Source organism: Anolis sagrei, chromosome 5, assembly GCF_037176765.1.
Source record: "Anolis sagrei isolate rAnoSag1 chromosome 5, rAnoSag1.mat, whole genome shotgun sequence".
Classification (NCBI taxonomy): Eukaryota; Metazoa; Chordata; class Lepidosauria; order Squamata; family Dactyloidae; genus Anolis; species Anolis sagrei.
In genome coordinates, this window is record NC_090025.1 from 73,829,863 (window position 1) to 73,855,586 (window position 25,724).

Genomic DNA, 25,724 nt, shown 5'->3' on the forward strand with positions numbered 1-25,724 from the left:
TGGATAGGAACTTTGGACAGGAAACCATGCAACCAAGATCAGTGTTATTCCCAACTTTGTGATGGCAATGATAGCAAGAGGGAGAAAATGGGCTTATCTTATTTATTAATTGTTACATCCGTATCCTGCCTTCCCTCCAGCGAGCTCAAGGTGCTGTAAAGTCTCTTCTCTGCTCCACTTTATCTCACACTAATAGATCACTGGTGAAGAAACGAGTCATTGGTCTGCTTCAGTAATTTTCTACATAAGGAAATCACAGGAATAGTGTTAGATGGAACCATTGCTCTTATCATCTAAGAATTGGGCCTTTCTCTCTTTGATTCTATCTTTCAAGTTGTGTGGAAAGATGCCTCATGGTTCTCATGCCAGTAAGGCTATGGGTCTTAGGCCCCTCCTACACTGCCTTATAAAATCCAGAATATCTTCTTTGAACTGGATTATATGGCAGTGTAGACTCATATAATCCAGTTCAAAGCAGATAATGTGGATTATCTGCTTTGAGAATCTGTACTATATAGCAGTGTAGAGGGGGCCTGAGTCTAAATGTTAAAAGTATGCTGGATCCTAGCTTCTAAGTAACTTCTTTTAAGTTCAAATTTTAAATAGATTTACCAGCCCACAAATGTGGATGCAACTATCAGGGATCCTAATAATGTGTGGGGATAGCTTCAATACAGATATTGCCAGTGTTTTAAATCTTTGTAATTATTTCCATTTTGTACTACTTTGCCTCTTGCTAATTGAAATTATGTTTTGCTTTCACAGACTAAAAATATGAGGTTCAGGCATGAAAATGGAGAGGAATTGAAGAAACGCTTGGACAGCATCACGAGTAGCCAAAGTTCAGCAAGTTCTGGGTTTGGAGAAGAGAGATCCCTCACTGATGTGGAAGAAGAAGGTAGGGTTTCTCTTTATTTATTAGTTATACTAGCCGTCCCCTGCCACGTGTTGCTGTGGCCCAGTCTGTGTATATGTGTTTTGGGTGTGTATATGTGTGTTTGCATGTGTGAGTGTGTGTATGTTTGTGTATGTGTGTGTGTATATGTGTGTGTGTGTGTGTATCTATATGGTTTTGTGCATGTGTTGTAATTTTTGGGGGTTTTTTTTGGCTTTTTAAGTCTCTTCTGCTATGTTTTTCAGTGTTTTTTGAGCGATGGCCACTTGTTGGCCTGATAGGTGTCTTGTGTCCAAATTTGATGTCAATTTGTCCAGTGGTTTTTGAGTTATGTTAATCCCACAAACGAACATTACATTTTTATTTATATAGATGTGTACCACAACCTCCCGCCTATGACATCAAGGCAGTAAAATAGCTCTTCTTATTTTATCCTCAGAGCTTACTTTTACTTTACTTAGGCAATCCCTCGTAGCTCGAGGATGATGATCCTCCAGGTGAAATGTCTTGGTGGTGGGTCTATAGGTGGTTCAGAGCAATGGTTCCGTAATTAGATTTGTGTTTAGATTTACATTAGCTTTTTAGTACTTCTTGGAGTAAATCTCAAACAACCTCAATTAATACATTACGAGTTAATATCTGGTAAGAGACCAAGGCTCCTGATATCTTCCCTGAGCATTTTATCCTTTGAGATACTGCTGATTTTAAAGCTGACTTCAACTTACGGTGACCTTATAATGGGTTTTTCGTGGTAAGATTTGTTAGAGGAGGTTTCCATTGGTTTCCTACAGTATCTGGTATACCCTGGCAATCTCACTTCCCAGTTCTAACAGTGTCTACTCAGATAAAAAATGCATTGCATTTAGTAAAGCTTACTCACAGATAAGCAGATCCAGGGCTGAAGCTTAAATCCCTGGTGGTCTATAAAATCCTAGGAGCAAGATCTTAAGAAAGTGAATTGGATGATGGGATTTGCTACAGAATGAATTGGGTTAACCAGGATGCTTATTGTCATTGGGCATTGTTTATGAATTAATATTTCCCTTTACAGCAACTTCAGAAGATCCTTACAAAAATGCTCTAACCTTGGAGGACCTCATCTGCTACAGCTTCCAGGTGGCCCGGGGGATGGAATTCCTGGCCTCACGGAAAGTAAGGCATTTCTCTCAAGGGAAATTACATTCATTAAATGACTCCATGCTTCAGGAAACGATAGTGATAAGGATGGTGCTGAATAACAGGAAACTGTAATTCTCATGTCCGGATCTCACTCAACTTTTCTGAACACACTGAGTCTAAGCGGTCAATATTACCCAGAGCTTTGATAAGAATGTCAGCACTTGCAAATTGACCTTCAGGCATCTGGGGAGTTGGCTGCTCATTTAATCTGGAGCTCTCAAAAGTAACTTTTGGGGAGTACATTTTCTAGCAATCTCGCAGTAGCATGCTGAGGAGATTGTCCAAAAAGAGGCTTTTCCAAGGTCTGGTTATTTAGTGAAGCATGTTTTTACAATATTTGTAGAATCATAGGAATGGAAGGGACTGCATTTAGTCCATTTAGCCCATCTCCCTGCTATGCAGATTTGTACAATTAAAGCATTCTCAAAAGATTCCCATCCAACCTCTGTTTTAAGCCTTCCAAAGAAGTCTTCTGAGGATGTCTAGGGCCCCTTTTACATTGCCATATAAAATCCAGATTATCTGCTTTGAACTGGATTATACGGTAGTGTAGTCTCATATAATCCAGTTTAAAGCAGATAACGTGTATTTTCTGCTTTGATAATCTGAATTACATCGCTGTGTAGATCCAGCCTAGGTGGATGCTTAGCAGGGGTATAAGTGCTGTTGAATTATAATAGCACTTTATTTTGAGAAACATATAATATTGTTTTCACTATCCCTCACATCTATTATTAGTACTTCTGCTCATTGTTATCGTTGAGTCTCGCCTGATGGAACTCCTATGTAATTGGTTTTATATATTTATTTTTAGTGTCTTTTTATCAGGGGTTTTGTATTTTATGATGTCTTATTTTGCTATTTTGTTTATTAAGTTACTGTTAGTTTGTTCTATATTGTTTCATGTGCTTTGTCTTGATGTAAATTGTATGGTTTTTTGGGCATTGAATGTTTGCCATACTTGTTGGAAACCGCTCTGAGTCCCTTTGGGGAAATATGACTGTCCATAAATAAAGTTGTTGTTGTTATTATTTATTTATTTATTTGAAACACAACAAGATGAGTCCACAGCAGACACTCTGCCTGCTGTTGTAGGGTGTCTTCTGTGGACTCATCTTGTTGTTGTTGTTGTTGTTATTATTATTGGGTTGTAGGTTTTTTTGGGCTATATGGCTATGTTCTAGAGGCATTCTCTCCTGACGTTTTGCCTGCATCTGTGGCAAGCATCTATAGATACAGGTGAAATGTCAGGAGAGAATGCCTCTAGAACAGTGGTTCTCAACCTGGGGTCCCCAGATGTTTTTGGCCTTCAACTCCCAGAAATCCTAACAGCTGGTAAACTGGCTGGGATTTCTGGGAGTTGTAGGCCAAAAACATCTGGGGACCCCATGTTGAGAACCACTGCTCTAGAACATGGCCATATAGCTCAAAAGAACCTACAACAACCCAGTGATTCTAGCCATGAAAACCTTTGACATTATTATTATTATTATTATTATTATTATTACTACTACTACTACTATTATTATATGCTTTTGCGTTAGTAGGTTTACGCTCATTATTTGAAGTAAACTTTCATGAAAATCATTGAATACCCCAGGAAAAAAATGTAGTTGAGGTAACCATGTTGACCCTGCAACAAAATACAAAAATAAATAAATCCCCAAGTAGAGGAGTTGCCTTTATTGAGGCAACTCCTAAGGATAAAATACATTATACAATCCTCTGAATATGCCAGCCACAGATGCAGGTGAAATGTCAGGAAAAAATGCTGCTAGAACATAGTCATGCAGCCCAGAAAGCACACAACACTCCTGCGATTCCAGCCGTGAAAGCCTTCATCAATACATTATACAAGTTTTTGTAGCCTCATTGACTTCTTCACCAGGCGATGCTGTTTTAAAAATCATGCAGGAAAAGATGGCATTTATGTTAAGAGTCACAGGACTACATTGTGTCTGAGGTGTTATCAGTTAAGATAGTATTGAAAGATTTCAATGTAGACAGAAATGTGAAGCCAAGAGACAAAGAGCAATAAAAGACAGGGAATAAGCTTTCAACTCCTTTAACAACAGAAAAATAAATCCTCATGAGATCCAGATGTCCCTGTCCTGTCTGAAGCTAATTGTTCCTTTCTCGGGCAGAGAACACTGAATTTCACAAGGAGACTCTGTACTGTTATGTCTGGAAAAACTTTTAAGTGCTGTATAGATAAAACTTGCCAACTTGGAGGCACAACACAACAGCAATGTGTAACTGACATCTTGGTTATTTTGTAATGCTAACTTTTGTTGTTGTTTTAACTCTTATCAAATTTGTTTTAATTTTTAAGCTACCTGGAGTCTTGGATGAGAAAGGTGGGATATAAAGTTATGGTGATGGCAGAAAGAACAGAAATAACTGATATTCTGCTCATTTCCTTGTAGTGTATCCACCGAGACCTGGCAGCTCGGAATATCCTCTTATCAGAGAACAATGTTGTCAAAATTTGTGATTTTGGATTGGCTCGGGATATCTACAAAGATCCTGACTATGTCAGGAAAGGAGATGTAAGTTTCAATGTCTGAAATCTGGAAATGTTTAATGGGAATTGTTACTATCAGTGGCATCTCAACATATATTTAATGGTTCCTTTTGCTTAATCACCTCCTCGATATTCTCAAATTGCTTTTGTGTTTTATGGTTTGAATTTTTATTGCAAACACCCCAGATAATGTTATGTTATTGGATGCTATCAAAATGATGTAAATACAATAATAATAATGTGCTATTGTGTTTTGAAACATTTAGGCTAGGCTACCCCTGAAATGGATGGCACCAGAAACCATTTTTGACAGAGTATACACAATTCAAAGTGATGTGTGGTCCTTTGGTGTATTGCTGTGGGAGATATTTTCCTTAGGTGAGTTATATTCTGTAGCTGACTACAAGGTGAATCCATGCAAAAATACTCATATAGGATACAAATAACTTCTTCCTCACTGAAAAATAGATACCCAGTGGATCAAAACTCAAATACATACTGTACAGACATTTTAGAGAGAGAGAAAAAGAATGTTGTTCATGAAAACAGAGTTTTTATCTATGTATTTTGTAGTTCTAATATACTTGATTTTCAATGGGTCCAACATTATTATTTAAATTATTTTGTCATGGATCCATCCAATGCTAGTTAGAATTGTCTTTTGAAAATTTCTAGACCATTCTTCTTGATGTATGAATTGAAGACAGTTCCGACCTAGGTTTTCTGCATTAGATGTATTTAGATGTGATTTGCCATTGCCTTCCTCTGAGACTGAAAATGCTTGATGTGCCCAGTATCATCCAGTAGCTTCTCATGGCTAACTAGGGATTTGAACCCTGCTCTTGGAGAATCCTAGTCCAATGCTTAAATAACCACAACATTCCTTACTAAAATAATAATAATAATAATAATAATAATAATAATAATAATAATAATAGGAGCCCCCAGTGGTGCAATGGGTTAAACTTTTGTGCCGGCAGGACTGAAGACCAACAGGTCGGAGGTTCAAATCCGGGAAGAGCATGGATGAGCTCCCTCTGTCAGCTCCAGCTCCCCATACGGGGACATGAGGGAAGCCTCCCACAAGGATTGTAAAACATCAAAACATCCGGGCATCCCCTGGGCAACATCCTTGCAGATGGCCAATTCTCTCACACCAGAAGTGACTTGCAGTTTCTCAAGTTGCTCCTGACATATAATAATAATAACAACAACAACAACAACAATCTGTCAACTGCAAAAGGCCACCTTACTTGGATCTGCACGCATAATTCGAAAATACATCATACAGTCCTAGACACTTGGGAAGTGGTCAACTTGTGATTTTGTGATACAAAATCCGGCATATAGATCTCATTTGCTGTGACATACTGTGTTTCTGTGTCAGTAAAATAATAATGATAATGATAATAATGATTTCATTTCTTACCTGCCTTTCCTCATGGCTCGATGCAGGTTACAACATCAATAAAAACACGTCATCATCTTAAACATTCTATAAAATATACATATTGATACGTATTTCTATAAAATACATATTGAAATACACGGAACAAAGATTAAAACACAAGACGCGAGTTTAAAATTCATGGTTAAAACTGGTTGTGTAAGCATGCCAAAAGAAAAAAGTCTGCAAATGTGTTTTAAATTCCAACAGCACAGTTAGCTGTTTGATCTCTTCCAGTAGGTCATTCTATAAATCCCAGTTCAGGTGATAGGAAACTTTTCTAACTCTGCAGTGCAGATACCATTCTCAGTGATCTGCAGCAATTTTAGATCATTCTCATACAAACAAACAGTTATAAAGTTAAATGTAATTGCTCAGCACTTTACTAAAAAGAAACTTGCAATTTCAGGAGCCTCACCATATCCTGGCGTTAAAATTGATGAGGAATTCTGTAGAAGACTGAAAGAGGGGACACGAATGCGGCCTCCGGATTATACAACACCTGAAATGTAAGAATGTTTTCTGTTATAAATAAACCTTGTTGGATGAATTGATGGCTTGTGTAGAAATGAGCCAGATGCGATGTATGAGTAGAACATTGGTAGCAATGAGTAGTGGGAGAAACCACAAGAATACTAATCTGTCTAGCTGCTTTATTTTCTTTCCTTCCTCCGGGCAGAATGGCTTTGATTACTGCTCACTGTTTTGTTCTAATAATAGCTATTAATAATAAGTGGAAGGCTTACAGTTTCTCAAGTTGCTCCTGAAACAAACAAACAAAAAAGGTGGAAGGACACTTTATTTATTGCAGAGGTTGGAGATCACATGACTTTTCAGCAATTATTGGACTACATGTCCCAGCAGTCCTACGAAATAAAACCAATAGTGAAGAATGCTTGGAAGTGTTTTCCATCAATACCACGTTTCCTATCTCTGATTACTCCAAATGTCTCTTGTTTCTCTAGGTATCAGACCATGTTGGACTGCTGGCTTGGAGATCCCAAACAGAGACCGACGTTCTCAGATTTAGTTGAACACCTGGGAAACCTACTGCAAGCAAGCGTACGTCAGGTGTGTTTTTGCTACAAAAAATGCCATGAATTCTGCCCCCCCCCCCCCAAAGAAAAATACTTCATAATGTAAAATTATTTTGGGCTTGTCTTTTACATCAGGATGGAAAGGACTACGTTGACCTTCCCCAGACTGCGTTGCTGAATATTGAGGAAGATTCTGGACTCTCTGTGCCAACTTCACCTATTTCTTGCAGAGAAGAAGAAGTCTGTAATCCTCTATCTCATTATGATAGCACACTGGAAATGAGGTTAGTAACACAATAGGTATTTTAAACACTTCCACTTCAATCTGGTGAGATTCAGGAATGCTTTAATGTTGATCTTTATGTGTATCATACAGTGTCACAATATTCACTAAGAAGTCCCACACTTATCTTACTGATGATACACACTAGGGATGTGCACGATTTCATTTTTGTGTACTGGATTCAGATGATTTGGTGTATTTAGTTGCTGAATCCATGAAAGTGAACCTGGTACAGGGCAGTCGAAGTTGTCGCTGGTACAGATTGCAGCAGCCAGATCTTTTCAGCGAATGGCAGCTAATAATGGCAACCAATGGGACTGAGTGACACTCTACCTGAGGCAGCCGTGGCAGCATGTGGGCAGAGCAGCCTTGTAAATCAGGAAAGCTGTGGCTCCTCCTTTGCTTTCTTCCATAGCGTCCTTCTCCATCCCTTCCCAAACCCCCCACACCCACTTGATGCAAATGGGAACTCATTTTTCCAGCAGCATTTTGTGCGCCGTAAGCATTGAAAAAACTTCTGTGCTCCCTCCTGGGGCATGATGGGAGTTGAAGTTTCTCTCTGGGTGTTTCTCACTTTCTTTCTCAGCCAATCAGAGGCCTGTTTGACTGTGTCTAATCCATTCTCCTTCCCTCTTGTGGCAGGTGCTTGAGAACCTCCTCTTGTGGTTTTAAAAAATGTTATGGTAAAAACTTTTAAAAATTCCAAAAAAATAGTGGATTGGCAAAATGTTCTGAAACTTGGCAGTCTTGCAGTAGAAGATGTGGCTATAAGTACAGCAATTTTCATGCTGATAGACCTAAAATGACAGAGAAATGAGCCCCTTAAGCAGGGGTTCTCAACCTGTGGGTCCTCAGATGTTCTGGCCTTCAACTTCCAGCAATCGTAACAGCTGGTAAACTGGCTGGGGTTTCTAACATCTGGGGACCCACAGGTTGAGAAACAATGCTCTAAAGTTTCCCCATTGGCACCAATGGACTGAATCTTTCTGGCATGAAAACAGAAACCACTCCTGAATTCGGAAAGTCCCCTAAAACTGGGATGAGAAGGAGCTGAAAACCAGACATTGAAAACGGCATGGATTTTGCGGAATTGTACACAGTACAACAGACACCATGTTCAGCATGTGCCCAAAAGTGTAAGGAAATAACGCATAAAATAAGAAACAAATACAAAGAGCATAAAGCCATGCCTTCTGCAAATTACAAATTCCCCCATTCTGGGAGTTGCTGTTCACAATTGGAGTGATTCCAATCTTTATGTTTTACCTAGTACTCTTGACAAAATAAAGATGATGTTTTCCTTTCTTTTTGTTTCATCATGTGGTTTAAATTCCTGTGATCCTCATGAGACTACCATGATGGCAATGTCTACAACATGAACAAATTTGGTATATGAAACTTAGGCAGCATTTTGCCATTTGCAGTCTCCTGCTAGTTTTGCTCTCCAGCCTACTTTTTCCTGATATTCAATGATAATGAAAAAGAGGGAAAGCCATCTAGTGCTTTACCTTTTTAAAAGAAAGCTCAGACTTTTTTAAAAAATAGGAGAAATACTTTAAATAATTTATTTCTAAAGCAACTAAAATTCTAAATTGTCTTTATTCAAATATTTAGCTATTTAGCAGGAGTTTTCTGTTTCACTTGCTAGAGGGGAGTAATTCTCAGATCCCACCGGCTATGCTATGGCAACTCCAATTTTTGTTTTCTTGTCAGAAGCAATTTTCAATTTCTGATTGTCGCTGATGGTGGTTGATTCTCTTTTGGGTCATCTGTGATGATCAAAAGATACCTTTATTGTCACAGAGTTAGGACATGTTCCAGCTCAGATGGTTTTCTTTGGAGAAAAGCCTTTGGGAATGAGAGTTATGAAACAGTCTGTAAGAGTTCCAACACACTAACTGGGAGTGAAGTTTGCTGAGCTGGCGGCTGCTGTTGCCAATCCAGCAAGGGGTCTCAGAAGTAGAGTCCAAAGGAAAAGAATCATGATCTTGGCTTCTTTGTTTGTTGTACCTTAAGAAACAGTTTGCATAATAATAATAATAATAATAATAATAATAATAATAATAATAATAATGCAAAAATGGGACAACATGCTCCACTCGGAGACCAACCCAATTGTGTGTGTTCGTTTGTTTGTGTTTTTGCATAAAATGTTCTCTCTTAGGTTTCCTTCAGGAAAATAAAATTCTTTCAACATTAGGAGTTATTTATTTTTAAACACCCTCTCTTATGGTGTGCCACATTGTTACAGCCTGAATTAGGACATACTGATCACTTTAATGTCCTTGCCACAAAGATAAGCCAAAATTGTGCAAACTATAGCTCAGCACATGTTTACAAGCAGTGTGAAAATATTTGGTTCTCTGTTTATTGCATACCCAGCCCTGCCATTAAGCAAACTGAAGCATCTGCCTCAGGCAGCAGATGAATGGGGGCAGCACTTCCCCTGAGATTCCTACTCAGCCATTTTCTATGTTCCAAGCTGTTATGTTGCCAGCAGGAACCTTTGCTTGATTCCAGCCCCAAATGGCTGTCTGTCCTTCTTATGGATAGCAATAATGGGAGAGCCAGTTTTAGTGTAGTGGTTTGAGCATTGTAATATGACTCTGGATACCAAGATTCAATTCCGCCCTGAGTCACCTTCAGGCTGAAATGGGCAGGATAGAAATGGTGTAAATAAATAAATAAATAAATTCTTTGCTTGGCCGTGGAAACCTACTGGGTGACCTTGTGCAAGTCATACACTTTTAGCACCATGATAGGTTCACTTTAGGGTCATTATTCTGTCCCTTAAGCTAACTTTCAGGTGCCCAATTCTCGGCGAGAACAGAGTTTGAAATTCACAACAAAGATGTAATAATAATAATAATAATAATAATAATAATAATAATAAAAAGGAATGTACTTGTATTGAAGATCAGTACCCTAACTCCTCTCAGGATTTGTTTCTTCAATCTTTGACTTAGTTTCCTAAACCTCAGACTTAAAATTTTGACTGAGTTTCCTTAGAAACCTAATTAAGGTGTTCCTCCCACACAAAAAACTATACAAAAAGGAACTGAACCCATTCTAACTAAGAGGACAACTGAGGCTTGATAAATAAAGCCTCAGCTATGTGGGGGCATGACAGTTGGAAATGACTTGAAAAAGCACACAACAACAATATCAATAATAACAACAGACAGGAAGAGACTCTGACCAAGTAATAGAAGGTAGAACCTTACCTGACAGTTTGAGCAACAGTGACCTGGCCCTCTGTTTAAAAAGTTTGAGGACTCCTGCTATAGACAATAAAATATCTTGAGTTATAACAACAACAACAACTTTATTTTTATACCCCACTACCATCTCCCCAAGGGGACTCGGGGCGGCTTACAAGGGCACAAGCCTGATGATCACAGATAAAAACAACAGCATAAATTAGGCTGATCCTAGTAGATTGAGTCAGGCTGGACACCCAAAGCATAGATTTAGTAACGTGGGAAGTATATGTATACTGTAGCTGGTTTTCTTGATGAGAAGTTTCCTATGAAACTCACAGATATTTTGAAGCTGAGATTGGCAAGGCTGGTTATCCACCCAAGGCAATCATAACTCATACTGTATTTGTAGTCCAATGTAGGCAGCACATTTTAAAATGATAGCTTTAAATCTTTCCTTAGCATTCTGATCAACTTACATTAGCCCTCACAAAGAACATATTTTTATTTTCTAGTCAGCACAGAAAAGGCAGTAAAAGAAAAAGCCGTCCTGTGAGTGTAAAGACCTTTGAATCTGTGCCTGTCGAACCAGCAGTAAAAGTGGTTCAAGAGGTAAGTCAATACTTTATTTTATATCCCTTGTGCTCTTTGACTCTTCTTGTGATCTTCTCTGGTGAGACATGACTTTTTTGTGTTCTTTCAGGATAATCAGACAGACAGCGGGATGATTCTTGCTTCTGAGGAGCTAAAGACACTGGAAGAGAAATCTAAGCAACTGATGTTGCCATTTAGGTAAGTTGGGACAAGCAGAGTTTTTTTTCGTATCAGGAGTAACTTGAGAAATTGCAAGTCGCTTTGGGTGTGAGAAAATTGGCCATCTGCAAGGACGTTGCCCAGGGGATTCCCGGGGTATAGGGTGGCTACCTGTGTTGGACGGGGTTACACTCCCCCTGAAGCCACAGGTCCGCAGTCTGGGTGTCCTCTTGGATTCGTCGCTCACACTTGAGGCTCAGGTGTCGCCGGTATCCGGGAGGGCCTTTGCGCAATTGAGACTTGTGCGCCAGCTGCGTCCGTACCTCGCGAAGGCTGATCTGGCCGGGGTGGTCCATGCCTTGGTCACCTCTAGAATGGATTACTGCAATGCGCTCTTCGTGGGGCTGCCCTTGAAGACGGCTCGGAAACTTCAATTGGTCCAGCGGGCAGCAGCCAGGGTGCTAACCGGGGCTCATTATCAAGAGAGGTCTACCCCTCTGTTTAAGGAGCTCCACTGGCTGCCATTTATTTTCCGAGCCCAATTCAAGGTGCAGGTGCTCACCTACAAAGCCCTGAACGGTTTGGGACCACCCTACCTGCGCGCCCGCATCTCCATCTACGAACCCACACGCTCGCTCCGGTCATCTGGGGAGGCCCTGCTCGTGATCCCACCCACGTCGCAAGCGCGCTTGGTGGGGACACGGGACAGGGCCTTTTCTGTGGCGGCCCCCCGACTTTGGAATGCCCTTCCAAAAGATCTTCGACAGGCCCCTACCTTAGCAGCTTTCAGAAAGAACCTAAAAACTTGGCTGTTCCGATGTGCCTTCTCAGATTAGGAACCCCCATCCCAAGTCCTAGAAGCACTTTAGTACAATTAATATTACTGCACACCGAATTATTTCAATCCGAATTATTTCAATTGTTCACTTCTTTCTTGGCCATTCGGTCTTCTATCCCTGAAATGCAGCTATCGTAGTCAACCTCCACATAACTTCTCACAAGAACTGCATATACACATGGATGGGTTTTGAGTTGTCAATGACTGCCAACATTTCCAATAACTTTAGGTTTGTGTTGGACAGTTTTCTGAAATTGTTGACTTGTAGAAAGTGTCAGCCTTAAAAAGATATAATTTTTATCAATGTTGAGTGTAGTTAGAAAAGATTTTTTAAATAAATAATAATACTGGTCTTATATTACTCTCTGATGCTACCATAATTGTATACTGTGGGCAGTTTTAGACACAAGACAGCAGAAAAGGTATAGTAAATATAATAAGCAACTAGAACAACTCTTCTTTGAGGGAAGACTAAGGCATTTGGGACTTTTTAATTTGAGAAAAAAGCAAATAAGAGGAACACATTATGCTGGGTGCAGAAAAATTATATTTCTTTAAATGTAACTAGTAGGCTTTAAAAATAACTGGACAAATTAATGGAGGATGTAGCTAACAGTGCTTAGCTACATCCTCAATTCCATTCAAAATTGGAGGCAACATAGTTTTGCATATCAGTGGCTAGAGAGCATGAGCTATTGCATTCATGCCCTGCTTGTAGGCTGCCCAAACAAAACTGATGGTCCACTTTGTAAATTATAAAAGTATGACAGTTGATGGCAGCCCACTTTGTCTACTAATGCAGAGTTAATGGTAGCATACCAAGGCATCATCCAGTCTGGGAGTGATTTGTGGTTCCTCTGGCCAGCATGGACCTGCACACCATTTTCCATTCCTAATGGTGCCATTGCTATATTTTGGTTCCTTCCCTCCAAAACCCAAGTGGAAACAAGTTTTGGAGGGAAGGAACTAAAAGGTAGCAAGTATTTCAACCGAGCCAATTGTGTGATCTTCGCTTCTCCCCTCTCCATCTGCTGGACCCAATGGAACATCAATGAGGCAGTGCAGTGAGGCAAAATGGTGTCCTGATAAGGTTTTAAAGCAACTTTTAACATGAATGTAAGTGATTTTAATGTTTGTATATATTTATGGTTTTATGTCCCAGCATTAAATGTTTGCCATATATATGTTGTGCTTTGCCCTGAGTCCCCTGCAGGGTGAGAAGGGCGAAGTATAAATGCTTTAAATAAATAAATAAATAAATAAATAAATAAATAAATAAACATTTATTTATTTATTTATTTTGGGCACTTCTACCCGGCCCTTCTCAACCTCCTAGGGGGGACTCAGGGCGGCTTACAACCGGCACAATTCAATGCCACAATTCAACAATAAAATACATAACAACAATAACCGTAATAGTTAAAACATTCAGTTAATACAATAACAACTAGAAAGCCAATCTAGTGGCCAACGTTCACCAAGTTCTAAAATCTGTAAGTCCATTCAGCATTACCATAGTCCTTTCCACATTCTGGTCGTCATTACCTTGTCAGTCTGCCAGATTACCCAAAGGCCCATATCCATGTTTTCAGCTTCCTTCTGAAGGAGAGGAGGGATGCTGAAGACCTAATTTCCCTGGGGAGTCAGTTCCACAAGCGAGGGTCCACCACTGAGAAGGCCCTGTCCCTTGTCCCTACCAGCCTCACTTGTGATAGAGGTGGGGCTGAGAGCAGGGCCTCCCCATAAGATCTTAAACTCCGAGGTGGGACATAGAAGGAGATACGTTCGGACAGTTACGCTGGGCCAGAGCCATATAGGGGTTTATAGGTCAAAACCAGCACTTTGAATTGTGCTCGGAAATGGATCGGCAGCCAGTGGAGCTGACACAACAGAGGAGTGGTATGTTCCCTGTATGACATCGATCTGTGTTTTTTCTGCAACACAGAAGAGTAAATAAAAAGAAATATTCAAACCATGCTGTGATGTAATTAATATTTACTTTTATTTTGCAGTGGGCTTGTCTCCAGTAAAAGTAAGGAGTCTGTCATGTCCGAAGCTTCAAATCCAACAAGTGGCTACCAATCGGGCTATCACTCCGATGACATGGACACTACCATTTATTCTGCTGAAGAAGTGGAACTTTTACCTCTCAGGGAAGATGTTTCTCAGACTTGCTGCTCTCTGGCACATGGCCCTGCGGTCCCTCTTAACTCACGCTCTGTTTAAGACACGTCGGTCATAACTGGAACTTGCACCAACCACTGCCTTTATTTAAAAACTAACACTGAACCCAATGGCTAGAACGCCCGTATTCCTGGGATTGGGAAAAGTATGTGTTTTCCTACATCTTTGACAAGATGGACCCAAAATGCAACGTGGATCCATATCCTAGTACTAGAAAACCTATTGAACATTCTCCAGAACTGTTCACAGGAATGTGACTATGACTACTGATGTGGTTTGATGACAAAGAGAGTGTTACAGACTAAAGAGACATACATGAAATGTTATGCTGACAACATATTTTGAAGTTGGAAGACTGTTCTGTGAGATGCCTTTGGCCTTTTTGGTTATGTCAGCAATTGAGTTTCAGCTGTGCCTTTATAGTCCCTGACCATCACTTTTCCAAAAGATGCTGTCAGTTCACTTTGCTGGCCTTGCAGAATTCCCTCTCATGTAAATCTCTTCCATGAAAGGAACTTTTCATCTCAGTTTGCCAGATGAAGCAAATGGATGAATCATGTTGAACTATGCATGTAAATACTGGTGAAAAGCAGAGTGACTTATCCCTCTTTTGAAAAGAGGTGTGTTTTGGCTGTGTGAGCTTTCGTCGCCTTTAGTTGATATTTTTTCACTGAAATGAATCAGTAAGTCTTGGTTTGGTCCATACACACGCAATCAGCTGAAGGATCCAGAGTTTTACTGTGTTTTCAGATATCTTCCATTACAAGATGCTCATTTTAAGCTTTGCAGCTTCTTAGAACTTGGAACTTCTCAGAGCTTGGAACTAGTTACAAACGACTTGTACTGAATTGCTTCTAACGGATTACTTTTTCACCGTAACTAAGGCCTCTCTAAGTTAAGTTATGGCTGTAACATAAGGAGGAGTGATTTTACTACTTTAAATTGTACTTTTGTTTTTGTTTCTTTTATAGTTACTGAAGTATGTGGCTTCACTATTTAGGTATGTTTTTACTACAGGCCAAGCTTGTGGTATTTAGATTTTAAAAACAACTAAAAGTAGCTACTTTAGTTATTTTTAAATATCAGATAATTTCTGATAGTGGATCTAACTTTCCCTGTCTCCAACTTGTATGTAGTGACAATACAAACCCTGACTTCTCTGGAAATGCAAGTGTCTTCGTAGGAAAAAAAACAACTACTCGGATATACTGTTTATATAAGCTTACAAACAATTTTGTCCATTAACTGCATGACAAAGTTGTATAAAAAGCTGCTGAGTTTTTATGGCTGATGTTTTCAGTGTAGGAATTGTGAGGCCATTTTCTCTGTTTTTCTTGCTCAAATGTCTAACTATCTGCAATGTATATATATTTTTAAAAAGATTGTAGAATTATTTTGATGGCCATTCATTTTGTATTTTTGTGGAGTTTTTTATTCATTGTTTTGTATACTACGTTAAGAACCGGGAATTGATGAATTAACAAAAATGGCACATATAGTATTTATAGTGTGGTTGTGTAGAATAAATGTAATATATTATTACAAATAAATTTATATATATTATATATAAAGAAAACTAGTGAATCAACATGTGTGGACTCACATCTTTTTGATGGTAATAATAATAATAATAATAATAATAATAATAATAATTGCAAAGCCTCTGGCACGAACCAGTCAAGGTGGTCCCAGTGGTGATCGGTACACTGGGCACAGTGCCTAAAGACCTTGGCCTGCACTTAAACACAATCAGCGCTGACAAAATTACCATCTGCAAGCTGCAAAACGCCACCCTACTGGGATCTGCACACATTATTTGCTCATACATCACATAGTCCTAGACACTTGGGAAGTGTCCAACGTGTGATCCAATACAACAGCCAGCAGAATGATCTTGTTTGCTGTGAACTCATCTTGTTGTGTTTATAATAATAATAATAATAATAATAATAATAATAATAATACACTTTATTTGTATTCCGCTTTATCTCCCTGGAGGGACTCATAGCAGATTACTACACATATGAGGAAAACATTCAATGCCTTTTAGACACAGTGAACAACAACATACAACACAAACAAAGGTAAAGTCCCTTCCCCTTTTTTCCATCTCTGGCATCTGGAGGCGATGATCAACTCTGGCCATGGGGAGGTGCTCTTGCTCTATTTTTTCCATGCCGAGGAGCCTTGTTGTCCATAGACATCTCCAACTGTATTGCCAGTTTGTCTGTATATCTGCATGGGTGACCTTTACCTTCCCGCCAAGGGAGTACCTGTTGATCTACTCTCATTGCATGCTTTCAAACTGCTAGGTTGGCAGAAAGCTAGAGCTAACAGTAGGGAGCTCACCCCAACTCATGGCTTCAAATTGCCAATATTCCGGTCAGCAGATTTCCTGCAGCTTAGTGGTTTAACCCACTGTGCTATCGTAGCCCCTAAGTTATTCAATAAAATGTGGGGGAGGGAGGAGAAAGGACAGGCTCAAAACCTCAGACTGAAACATTTTCAACATATGGTAACTACAGTTGGCAAGTAAATGTTTCCGTTTATCACTTCCAGTAGGGCAGTCATAATCCTTGAGCTATGTTACCAGTGAATTTCCCATATTCCTCCAAAATGAGTCAATAAATCAATTTTGCATCATTACAAATGATTTCAGATATTTTGATCTTATTGAACAATCCATTTTCCTCCAAAATATTTTAGAAGTAATTCAGATATGCTAATGGACAACTGCACAGCTGGTTTTGAAAGGAAGTTTTATTTACTTCCCCAACCCCTCGGTATATATTTCAGGAATAAGTCAGAAATCTGTTACTTCATTTAGCACTCAACTACAGGTCTTATTTTCCACGGAAAGGCACCTGGTCTTTCAAAACATGTATTCTCAGTGCGCTATTCTTGGCAATGCACCAGCTGGAAAACATCTGGCTCAGCAGATGTCAGACTGTACAATATTTTAATTAATAGATGTATGGTAACTAAAACGCAATCCAAAGTTGTAGCTCCCCGCCGATCTCTGTCACTTCATTTATATACTTTAGTTCTGGGGATATGAATGGAACCATGTACGTGCTTTGTTCAGCTGTTTTAGAACATAGGTTGTGGATTATTATTGTTGATTACCATTCTTATACATTTTTAATGGGAAGTAAATCATACAGATTTCAATATTACTTAGTATAAAAGAATTGTGCATAGTATTACAACTTCAGCTGGTGGCCATGATGCCTGATCAGGTAAAACTCATAATAATAATAATAATAATAATTATTATTATTATTATTATTATTTACTTCATTTATATACCACTTTTCTCACCCCTGCCGGGGGGTCTCAATGCACTTTCCAACATATTCACAGCAAATTTCAATGCCCTACAAAACAGAAAAACCGAATATAAAACAGCAGTAACATAAAACAATCAAATCATAAAACATTTATTTATTTATTTCAAGTACTTCTACCCCGCCCTTCTCAACCCCATAGGGGGGACTCAGGGCGGCTTACAACCGGCACAATTCGATGCCAACAATTCAACAAAATACAAAGCAGCAGTAATCACAAATAGTTAAAAACAATCAATTAATACAATAACAACTAAAAGAAAAACCAATCTAGTGGCTAACATTCACCGAGTTCTGAAAATCCATAAGTCCATTCAGCATTATCATAATCCTTTCCAAACTCTGGTCGTCATTACCTTGTCAGTCTGCCAGATTACCCAAAGGCCTGGTCCCATATCCATGTTTTCAACTTCCTTCTGAAGGAAAGGAGGGATGTCGATGACCTAATTTCGCCAGGGAGTGAATTCCACAGGCTGGTGGAGGGGGCACCATTGAGAAGGCTCTGTCCCTCGTCCCCACCAGTCTCACTTGTGATAAGGGTGGGGCCGAGAGCAGGGCCTCCTCAGAAGATCTTAAACTCCGAGGTGGGACATAGAAGGAGATACGTTGGTACAGGTACATAGCTACATTTAAACATTAAAACATGATTTATTATTTATTTATTTACTTTGCTTATATACCGCTGTTCTCAGCCCGGGGGCGACTCACAGCGGTGTACAACATAGCAAGAACAAGTTCAAAATTCAAGACACAGTCTAAAATAACCAAAAACATCATCATCAAAAACATCAACAATATCAATAATACAAAAAGCCATTCCACGTCGTCTCATCGTTTAAACCACAATCCAGTATCATTTTCCGTTGTTCCATTCCTGTTGTCATTACCAGTTATTGCACTACTTGTTCGAACACCTCCTTGAACAGCCAAGTCTTTAATTTCCTGTGGAATATCATCAAGGAAGGAGCCAGTTTGATGTCCACGGGGAGGGTGTTCCATAGCCAAGGAGCCACCACCGTGAAGGCCCTGTCTCTCGTCCCCGCCAGGCGTGCCTGTGAGGCAGGCGGGATTGAGAGCAGGGCCTCCCTGGACGATCTCAAAGTCCTGGTGGGCTCGTAGGTCGAGATGCGGTCAGATAGGTATCTTGGGCCAGAACCGTTTAGGGCTTTATAGGCCAGCGCCAGCACCTTCAATTGAGCCCTGTAGCAAATCGGCAGCCAGTGGAACTGGTACAACAAGGGTGTTGTATGCTCCCTGCGTCCCGCTCCTGTTAGTAACATGGCTGCCGCACGTTGGACCAATTGAAGCTTCCGGGCCGCCTTCAAGGGTAACCCCACGTAGAGAGCATTGCAGTAGTCTAAACGGGATGTAACCAGAGCGTGGACTACCGTGGCCAAGTCAGACTTCCCGAGGTACGGGCGCAGCTGGCACACGAGCCTAAGCTGTGCAAATGCTCCCCTGGTCACCGCCGAGACCTGGGCCTCCAGGCTCAGCGATGAGTCCAGGATCACACCCAAGCTGCGAACCTGCGCCTTCAAGGGGAGTGCGACCCCATCCAGCACAGGTTGTAACCCTAAACCCTGTTCGGCCTTGCGACTGACCAGGAGTACCTCTGTCTTGTCTGGATTCAATTTCAATTTGTTCGCCCTCATCCAGACCATTACAGCGGCCAGGCACCGGTTCAGAACCTCGACAGCCTCCTTAGTAGCAGGTGGAAAGGAGTGACAGAGTTGGACATCATCTGCGTACAGATGACACCGTACCCCGAAACTCCGGATGATCTCTCCCAGCGGCTTCATGTAGATATTAAACAGCATGGGGGACAGTACTGAGCCCTGTGGAACCCCACAAGGCAAAGGTTGTGGAGTTGAACAGGTGTCCCCCAGTAACACCTTCTGGGAGCAGCCCTCCAGGAATGACCGGAGCCACTGTAAAACAGTGCCCCTGAGACCCATCCCTGCAAGGCGCCCCAGAAGGATATCATGGTTGACGGTATCGAAGGCCGCTGAGAGGTCCAGCAGCACCAACAGGGACACACACCCCCTGTCGAGCTCCCGGCGCAGGTCATCCACTAAGGCGACCAAGACTGTCTCAGTTCCATGTCCCGATCTGAAACCAGACTGTGCCGAATCCAGATAATCCGTGTCTCCCAAGAATACCTGGAGTTGTGAGGCTACCACGCGTTCCAGGACTTTGCCCAAAAAGGGGAGATTGGAAACTGGCCGAAAGTTGTCAAATTTAGTGGGGTCCAGTGATGGTTTTTTCAACAGCGGTTTTATTATAGCTTGTTTTAAGCTCGCTGGAATCTTGCCTTCCCGAAGGGAGGCGTTAACCACCACCTCCATCCACTCAGCCAATCCCCCTCTGGCCTCCTTTAGAAGCCAGGATGGGCAGGGGTCTAGGATGGATGTAGTAGGCCTCATTCCTCCAAGTATCTAGTCCTCATCCTCAGGTTTCACCAAATGAAATGAATCCATCAAAATAGGACAAGCAGGTGCTCGTGTTACATCCACAGAGACTGCATTTAACATGGTGTCCAGACCAGAACGGATCAAAGCGACTTTGTCTGTAAAGAACTAAGCAAAAGCTTCACAGCGAGAGGCCGAATTGTCAGGGTTCCCACCTGGAGTGGCGGGATTTAAAAGGCCTCTGATAATCCAGAACAACTCAGCCGGATGGTTCTTTGCAGACGCAACATAGGATTAAAAACATATTAATATAAACATTAAAATCACATGGTCCAGAAGCATGGCTCAGCCCATTCCAGTATAAAATAACAATTGCGCATAATCCGTATTCATTTCTTGTTCTGTTTACTGCCCAAATGCTTGATGATGATGATGATGATGATGATGATGGTGATAATGTTTATTTATATCCCACCCTCTCTCTCCAGGGGACTTGGGGCAGCTTACAACATCATAATACAATACAAAAAAGTGCAATACAGAAAATTACATAGAATGGAATAAGTAACTAAAACCCATCCAATCGGTATAAACATACAATATGACACCACAAATAATGAAATAAAATTATGAACATTAGAATAAAACCACAATTATTTCCTATGAGCTAAAGGGGTTTGCTACCCCAATCAAGGTAAATCCATATCATAGAGATGAACGAATCACTGCCAAAAGCCTGTTTAAATAACCAGATCTTCAAGTCCCTCCTAAATGCTGTAAGGATGGATGCTTGTCTGATCTCCCTGGGAGGTCGTTCCAGAGTTGGGGGATCACTACTGAGAAGGCCCTCTCCCTCATCCCTACCAACTTCACTCGTGATGGAGACAGGATCGAGGGGTTGGACTCTCCAGTGAAACGTAAGGCCCAAACAGGTTCATAAGAGGGGATACAGTCGTGTAAATACCTGTGCAGAGCTTTATAGGTAATAACCTGCACTTTGAATTGGGCCAAATAGGCAACCCAATGAAGCTGCTTGCGAGGGCGGGGTGTGTGTGTCGTATGATCTCTATAACCTGTCCCTGTCAGCAGCCTGGCTACTGATCTTTGTACTAACTGAAGCTTCTCAGCCATCTTCAGGGACAGCCTTATGTAATAATAATAATAATAATAATAATAATAATAATAATAATCCTTTATTTGTACCCCGCTACCGTCTCCCAAAGGACTCGGTGCGGCTTACAAGAGGCCGAGCCCAAATACAACAATAAAAACAGCAGCAACAACAACACAATAATTCAAAAAACAAAAACCAAAGCAATAACATTAACAATACCCAATGACGCAATTAAAAACAATGGCCGGGCCAAATGTAATAATTAAAATTAAAAGTGCTGGGCATGACAGGGTGGGGTGTTTGGAGGAGGGATGGGCATGCAGATATCATGGATCTCTGATAAAGTGCGTTGGGACATAATGCTAGGAGTTTCCTTATTCTGGAAAGGCACACTGGAACAACCATGTTTTCAAGCTCCTCCTAAAGATTGCTAGCGACAGGGCCTGCCTGATGTCCTTAGGGAAAGAGTTCCAGAGTCGAGGGGCCACCACCGAGAAAGCCCTATCCCTCGTCCCCATCAATCGTGCTTGCAATGCAGGTGGGATCGTGAGCAGTGCCTCTCCAGATGAACGAAGAGATTGTGTGGGTTCGTACACAGAGATGCGGTCATGCAGGTAGGCGGGTCCCAAACCGTTTAGAGCAGTGGTTCTCAACCTGGGGTCCGCAGATGTTTTTGACCTAGAACTCCCAGAAATCCCAGCCAGTTTACCAGCTGTTAGGATTTCTGGGAGTTGAAGGCCAAAAACATCTGAGGACCCCAGGTTGAGAACCACTGGTTTAGAGCTTTGTAGGTAAACACCTGCACCTTGAATTGGGACCGGAAAATGAATGACAGCCAGTGGAGCTCATTAAACAGGAGGGTTGATCTCTTCCTGTAAGGAGCACCAGTTAACAATCTGGCCAACGCCCGTTGGACCAATTGAAATTTCTGGGCCGTTTTCAAGGGCAGCCCCATGTAGAGTGCATTACAGTAGTCCAATCTGGAGAGTGAATTGCAGTATTCCATACAAGATGTATCTAAGGCGTGGACCACTCTGGTCAGATCCGGCTTTTTTAGTTAAACAGTGCCTGCAAGCCATGAGTCACCATCCTCCTCATAAAAGATTTGGATCCAAAGGAGCAACAACATTTCATCCGTCTGCTCTATTTAAAAAGATACTCCATCTGAAGAGTGCTTGGATGATTTATTTATTTATTTATTTATTTATTTATTTATTTATTTGGAGTGCTTCTACCCCGCCCTTCTCAACCCCCTAGGGGGGACTCAGGGTGGCTTACAAAAGGCACAATTCATTGCCTAACAATTCACAAAATACAATACAAAATACAATACACAAATTTATCATATAATGTCAACAGTATAACTATTCTGGAAAGTGTGGGAGAAATGCCAAAAACAAGGGATCTTTTGTGAAAGCAATACAACAAGCAGTGAACAATTATATCTTTTAGTTGGGGAAGTTGTGAAAGAATCCACATTGCCACTAAATGTGTCTCTATTGTGCAAATAAAGTCTTAGCAACAACAGCTTATTGTTTAACCTGGAAACTTTGCACACCTACGGTCTTATTTATGTGTGCAGTTGGTTACAGATAGGCTGCGATAGCACTTCCTCACCATGCTGAGCCTTTTAGGCCTGGGTGTTTACTGGGCTTGGAACTGTGACTTTAATTCACACTTATCTCTTTTAACATTTCAGACTGATTAAATTCTTAGAAAGCCTCTGTGGGGTCCTTTGGGAAAGAGCAGGAGCTCTTTCACATATGGTGTCGATATGCATCTCAGCATTTGAGATAAGAAGGAGTTTAATAAGATTTGGGAAAGCTTGGCTTTTGTTACTATAAAGTTATGTAGTGCTAAAGCATAATCCTTTTAACAAACCTAATTAGATGCTTTCCCTACTGGGTTCATGATGAGTAACTCATAGCTTCTAACTCATACAATTGTAGTCCATTATTTTCACCGATGGGTTTAGCAGAAGATTACAAACCAGCAACTTACTGGAGGCACAATGGTGTCCACAAGGGAGGGAGGCTTAAGTGGCAGACTGAAGTGGATTGAATGAATATTCATTGCTCATTGACATTGGTGTCATGGAGCCACAACTCATAGGGTCATGGCACTGTTTGATTAAAAATGATGTTGTCAACTGTCATCCAGTTCAATGAGGCTAATCTGCATTTTGAAGCTGGCTATACGGCAGTAACCTTTACTAAGGTTATTAGATGAAATAAGGGACAGGACTCCTTTACCGTTAAGTGTGGTGTTGCAGAGGACACTTCAGCAGGTGTTGCTTCTTGTGTGAGCAGTACCTATTCTGGCCTTCTATACTAACAGTAAAGGTACAGCAACTGTATCCCTTGTTTCACCCGGCAACTTTATTCTTCAGAGTAGTTGGAAATGGAGTGGATTTCTCTCAGCAACAATATTGTGTTATGAGTTGTCCTTACTATAATGTGAAGAAACTGGAGGTAGCTTTGTGGAATAGTGTAGTGAATTCCCTACCTGTTAGGCTAGGAAAAGCCTAGAAAAGTAGGCCCAGGAAGCTCGGCAGTCAGTTTGGAAAGGGTGCTGAGGAAAACCCTGTTAGGAGATTGAACCTGGGTGCCAAAGGAAGAGGGTGATAGGAGTTTGGAGTGGTGTAGAGGGTTAATAAAAGAGGCCTGAGATTTGGTCTGTTGGCTAGCAGAGTTAGCTAGTGGAAAGAATTCTACAGCTATTACGGAAATAGCTGGTAGAGGAGGGAAGAGATAGATCCAGGATAGGACTATCTGTGCTGGTGTAGATTTACTGTCAGAGAAGCAATCCTGTTGGTATTTCTGTGGAGGGAGAGAGAAGAGTTTCTGTGTAACTAAGTCTGAACTTCTTTATGTAACCACACACTTTTAAAGACAGTATTTTGAAACAGCTAAGCTTTATACCTGAATTGTTCCTGTTCTCTTAAATAAACATTGTTTTGTTGTTCACAACAACTGCCTCACGTATGCCTCTGTGGCTGAACTTTTAGAAGCAGATTCCTGCAGTAATCAAGAGCTTAATGGTGGCAGCATATATTCTAAAGAACAAACTTTAGTGTTACCTCAGAAACACAAGCCTGAGGGCTAAATCCAACACACTCTTGCTTAAGAATACTTTCAGTAAGCCAAGGGCTTATCAGTGTTTTTAATTTTGGTGGGTGCCAGAGAGTTCTTTCAAAAGGGTTTTTTTTTGGCCAGTAGAAAGTTCCAGCTTTCTTACAGCTTTTTGGTTTTGGGGCTTGTAAACACAGAAGTCACATTCAATCTAAGTGGTGTTCTGCTGGTTTTTTGGGGGGCGGGGGAATTTTTATTATCAAATAAATCTCTATCCCTTTGTATTTTGGTGAAACAGCGTTGGGATTTTTATTTCCCGAATAAAGTCGCAGCCTATTATAAATGGCTATCTGCTTTGCTAAAGACTGGGCGGAAGTGAAAACAGTTAATGGACCTTGTGAGTTGTTTATGGACTATGTACTAGCTTTCCAGTATGTATGTAATAGGCTTGTGCATGGATTTGATTTGACCGGTTCCCTTCGGCTAACCCGGCTGGTCCAGCTTATTTAGATGGCTGTAACAGCAAGGGCTCAGTCTCCATGTTTTTTTCCCCAGCTGCAACAGAACAGTGGTTGTCGAAAACCATCTGCCTTCAGTTACAAGTAGAGTGCAGGAGGGAGGCAGCAGCTACAATAAAAAGCGAGAGGAGGAAAAGGATGCCACTGCAGGGCCTGCAAATCAAGAGAAAAGAGAAGGCTTTTTAAAGGAAGTCCAGTCCAGTGGGGAAACTTCCTTAAAATGCTTTGAAAACTATGTACTGCAGGGAGAGAGTTAGGGTTGCAGCACCTGTCTCCTCTAGAGTAGAAACAGCTTTAACTAAGTATTAAACCTGGTCTCCTCCACAGACAGAAGGGAAAGGATCCCAGACAGAGTGGTATCTTAACTTTGATGCTTTTAATCCAGGTCTTAATGAAAGACATAAGGACAAACGATGCTTAAAATGACAGGAAGGGGAGCCTGGGAAGCCCCCCGCCCCAATAATGGGCCAGATAAAAAATGAATCTTTTGGCTTCCCAGATGGAAAACAGATTACTGTTCTCCCGAATTTGGGATACTCCTGAAAAATTGATTGGGACCCCACTGAAATCTGGGTCACTGAAATAGATCACAGTTTACCCAGATTGCACAAGACTAGTATGTAAACTCTGAACCTTAATCTGCATATGGAGGTGATTCACATCAACTATAAACAGCAAAGATCATTCGGGGGGGGGGGGGGGGGGGGTAAGAGAAACAGTTCCAGAATATGGTCCTGGAAGACTTTTATTAATTAATTAATTTATTATTTATTTATTTACAGTATTTATATTCCGCCCTTCTCATCCTGCAGGGGTCTCAGGGCGTATTACAATGTACATATACATGGCAAACATTCAATGCCGTAGACACACAACATATACAGACAGACACTCAGAGGCTATTTAACATTCCAGCTTCCGGCTAC

At 40.9% G+C, this 25,724-nt stretch overlaps 1 protein-coding gene across 1 annotated transcript in view; it reads left to right on the forward strand.

The window, feature by feature from the left end:
• Window positions 1-14,530, forward strand: part of KDR (kinase insert domain receptor) — a 68,860-nt gene extending 54,330 nt beyond the window's left edge. Inside the window, exons 21-30 of the mRNA XM_060778534.2 lie at window positions 766-898; window positions 1,947-2,047; window positions 4,501-4,623; window positions 4,865-4,976; window positions 6,455-6,554; window positions 7,011-7,116; window positions 7,218-7,366; window positions 11,081-11,177; window positions 11,269-11,357; window positions 14,169-14,530. Of these exons, the coding sequence (XP_060634517.2) occupies window positions 766-898; window positions 1,947-2,047; window positions 4,501-4,623; window positions 4,865-4,976; window positions 6,455-6,554; window positions 7,011-7,116; window positions 7,218-7,366; window positions 11,081-11,177; window positions 11,269-11,357; window positions 14,169-14,382 (1,224 nt within the window). The 3' untranslated portion in view covers window positions 14,383-14,530. The remainder of the gene's footprint in view (window positions 1-765; window positions 899-1,946; window positions 2,048-4,500; window positions 4,624-4,864; window positions 4,977-6,454; window positions 6,555-7,010; window positions 7,117-7,217; window positions 7,367-11,080; window positions 11,178-11,268; window positions 11,358-14,168) is intronic.
• The last annotated feature ends 11,194 nt before the right edge of the window (window positions 14,531-25,724 follow it).